At 31.4% G+C, this 3,788-nt stretch overlaps 2 protein-coding genes across 4 annotated transcripts in view; one reads left to right on the plus strand and one right to left on the minus strand.

Annotated features, from left to right (window-relative positions):
• The window catches only part of LOC124420560 (G protein alpha o subunit-like), a 35,535-nt gene extending 34,270 nt beyond the window's left edge, over positions 1-1,265 (plus strand). For all 3 annotated transcript variants that reach the window (XM_046953834.1, XM_046953835.1, XM_046953836.1), the window contains exon 4: positions 722-1,265. In XM_046953834.1, the coding sequence (XP_046809790.1) occupies positions 722-883 (162 nt within the window). In that variant the 3' untranslated portion in view covers positions 884-1,265. The remainder of the gene's footprint in view (positions 1-721) is intronic.
• The window catches only part of LOC111688087 (probable cytochrome P450 49a1), a gene marked incomplete at its 5' end in the record, with an annotated part of 17,889 nt that continues 15,079 nt past the window's right edge, over positions 979-3,788 (minus strand). The window contains 6 exons of the mRNA XM_046953833.1: positions 979-1,256; positions 1,454-1,596; positions 2,498-2,594; positions 2,742-2,820; positions 3,007-3,176; positions 3,259-3,424. Coding sequence (XP_046809789.1) covers positions 1,143-1,256; positions 1,454-1,596; positions 2,498-2,594; positions 2,742-2,820; positions 3,007-3,176; positions 3,259-3,424 — 769 coding nt within the window. The remainder of the gene's footprint in view (positions 1,257-1,453; positions 1,597-2,497; positions 2,595-2,741; positions 2,821-3,006; positions 3,177-3,258; positions 3,425-3,788) is intronic.

The raw sequence follows: 3,788 nt of genomic DNA on the forward strand, positions 1-3,788 counted from the left end.
GACTAGACTATAGACTAGACTATACACTAGACTATTGACTAGACTGTAGACTAGACTATAGACTAGACTATACACTAGACTATACACTAGACTATAGACTAGACTATTGACTAGACTATAGACTAGACTTTACACTAGACTATTGACTAGACTATAGACTAGACTATAGACTAGACTATAGACTAGACTATAGACTAGACTATAGATTAGACTATAGACTAGACTATAGATTAGACTATAGACTAGACTATAGACTAGGCTACAGACTAGGCTATAGACTAGACTATAGACTAGACTATAGAGTAGACTATAGACTAGACTATATACTAGACTATAGACTAGACTGTAGACTAGACTGTTTGTATATTACGTTATATACTTGACTATATTCTAAACTACTGACTTGTTTCAAGACTAAACATTATATAAGACCATAGTCTATAATACTACTGACTGTACTATAGACTAGACAATAGTCTTAGCCAGCGAATTTCCAACCAAAAAGTGAAATTTCCATTAGATTACTAATATCCTGGCAAATTTTCTTTAACTTTTGAATTAACCACCTATTTGCTATAACCCTCGAACCTATTTTACTATTTCATGTGCAACATTTTGCAATCTATTTTATTCATATTTCCGTTTACTATGCTAATAATGTTGATGTTTTATTTTAATATATTTTATATGAATATATTCATTGTTTTTTTCTCATATGTAGAATGATTCCAAAATGGTATTCGATGTGTGTTCACGTATGCATGACACTGAACCTTTTTCAGAGGAACTTTTAGCTGCCATGAAACGATTATGGCAGGATGCTGGTGTTCAAGAGTGCTTCTCACGTAGCAACGAATATCAACTAAATGATTCTGCTAAATAGTAAGTAGTAAAATTAATGTATTTTAAATATATATAGAGGTATTTTATGGAAAATAGTTTTTAGGGTTTATTTTAAGTAAAAAAAATTCAGAAAAGTTTTTATTTTTGGGGAAATATTTATTGTTTTAAAGATTTATTTGTTTATATTTCTTAAATAAAACTACTCTAAACTTAAATACTAGATTTAAATAAAATATTTATATACAACTGCATACGACAAATTGCTGCAACGTGTCCAACGATGGCAATTTATCAATATTTCAACTGTCCCTTAAAGTTAATTTAAAATTTAACGGTGACTCTGGTATGTAGGTTGAATTGACTTTATAAACCAATTCACCATGATTGTATTCCACTCGATATTTACGAAATATCTGCAATGATAAAAAAAAACAAATATCAAATTTGTGAAACAAAATTCATGTGCAGTCTTCAGTGAATGCTGAGTTTCCTTTTATGTTGTAGTTGGAATATTTAATTTGGAAAAAAGAAAAACGAAACACTGCACTGAATCTTTCATTTATTTATGAATTTAACAGTGAGATGAGACTGTTATAGCCTTCCTTCTTACCTTGGCCAATAGAGTGTGTAACTCAATTTCCGCAAAACGTCGACCAACACACATACGACGCCCAAAACCAAATGGTAAACTCACAAAGGGATGTATTTTATGGCCAGCATGTGGACATTTATCCATATTTGTTTGAGTAGAATCTTGCAAAAGATTTGGGGGAAAATATAAAAAAAATATTCATGATCTTTATATAATGTGAGAGAGTTTTTAAAAGATTTTTATTAAATATATTTTCTAATTAAAAGTTTAGTTTTCACCATTAAAGTCGCCTTTACACGAGCACACAAGTAATATGATCTGTCAAAATTTGGTGGAGAAAAGTACAGTACAAGCAAGTCGCATTAGATTAGGGACAGAGCTACATGACGAGACGGCTCAAATCGGCGGCGGCTTATAAGGTCAATTTCTGAAGAAAAATTTAAATTGAGCCGACAATTTAGACGCTGCCGATATTTTCTATAATTAGCCGCCGCCGCCGACCTAAAATGATTTCGCCGCCGTCGCCGATCATTCTGCATCGGCTTGTATCTCTGATCAGGGATGTATGTTTATGTAAACACATACAAAAGAAGTGAAACAGCTGTTTCTATCTAACTTTGTTATTGTTGTACAACAATCGTGTAAACACAAAGAATATAAATCATATGACTTTAGTCGCCGCTGATATTTTTTATAATAAATCGCAGCCGCCGACCTAAAATGATTGCGCCGCCGTCACCGATCATTCTGTATTGGCTTTTATCTCTGATCAGTGATGTATGTTTATGTAAACACATATAAAAGAAGTGAAACAGCTGTTTCCATCTAACTTTGTTATTGTTGTACAACAATTGTATAAACACAAAGAATATAAATCATATGACTTTTATTATCTTTTTTGTTATACGAAAGGAATTTCATTAGACTGTACATACGTAATGTGTGATCGTTTGAAGGTACCTTAATCAATTGCTGTTTAACATAAACATTTATCAGAAATTTTCCTCTTTTATGTTTTAACTTTGTTGTCATGCTTAATTATCCTCCATTAATAGTACTTACCATTTTGTTTGAGCCAACGTTCGGGTAAAAATCGTTTTGGTTCTGGGAAATAAGTCGTATCATTTGATACCACTAAATGTGGAAAGATAACGTGGGTCTAAGGGGTATAAAAAAAGAAAGAATATGAAACTTTGTTCAATTAATTTTTAAACAAAAATTGTCTACTCTTTTCTAGAGAACACTTATTTGTTTAAAAAATTACTTTAAATATTTACAATTTAAAACCTTATTATTTACTACTTACACCTTTTGGTATATGATAACCATTGATTACAGCATCAGATTGTAAACTACGACCATTGGCTATGACCACCGGATACATTCTATGAAATGGACATGAAATAAAAAAGAGATATATATGCGAATAAGTAAAGAAAACCACACACTTGTAAAACTTAATTTAAAATTTATATCCAAACCAAACAACCAGCATCTTTTATTAGCTTGCAATCCATGCACATATGTACGTAGTACCTCCCACCAGCACTTGAAATATTCACTTAACTCACCTTAATGTTTCCTTGATACAAGCTCTTAAATATGGTATTTGTTCAAGGGCATTTTGATTAATTTCCGCTTCACGTGTTGGGAAAACACGTTGTAATTCTTCGAATAGTTTTTCTTGTTTCTGAGGATTTTTAGCCAATTGATAGATAGTTGATGATGCAGCTACTGAAGTCTATGTGCAAAAGACAAAAGACAAAAAAATGTATGTGAATAAAAGATAATGTGATAATTGTTCGACATTTAATCTTCTTTACCGTATCAACACCCACTAAGAATAAATCCAATGCCAATATGGCGGCTAATTTACGATTACCCGTTTTACGTACAATTCTTTCTACAATACTTATATCCGCTTCCGCTTTTTTAACCGTACAATTATCAGCAGCATCCATAGTGCGGCTTATGTTTTTCATACAGATTCTAGGATGAGTGTGGGTAGGGAAATTATGGATTATTAAAATGTTTTAACAACAATAACTTAAGGCATAATTAAAGATTATGACCAACTTAAGGAGCTTAATATAGGTAGATAGATAGATAGATAGATAGATAGATAGATAGATAGATAGATAGATAGATAGATAGATAGATAGATAGATAGATAGATAGATAGATAGATAGATAGATAGATAGATAGATAGATAGTATGATACATAGATAGACAGTTGTTTTGAGTCAGACAACTTTTCTATAGAAAAAGTTGCTCTGATACAGACAACTTTTCTATAGAAAAAGTTGCTCTGATACAGACAACTTTTCTATAGAAAAAGTTGCTCTGATACAG

Source organism: Lucilia cuprina, chromosome 6 (assembly GCF_022045245.1).
Source record: "Lucilia cuprina isolate Lc7/37 chromosome 6, ASM2204524v1, whole genome shotgun sequence".
Lineage (NCBI taxonomy): Eukaryota > Metazoa > Arthropoda > Insecta > Diptera > Calliphoridae > Lucilia > Lucilia cuprina.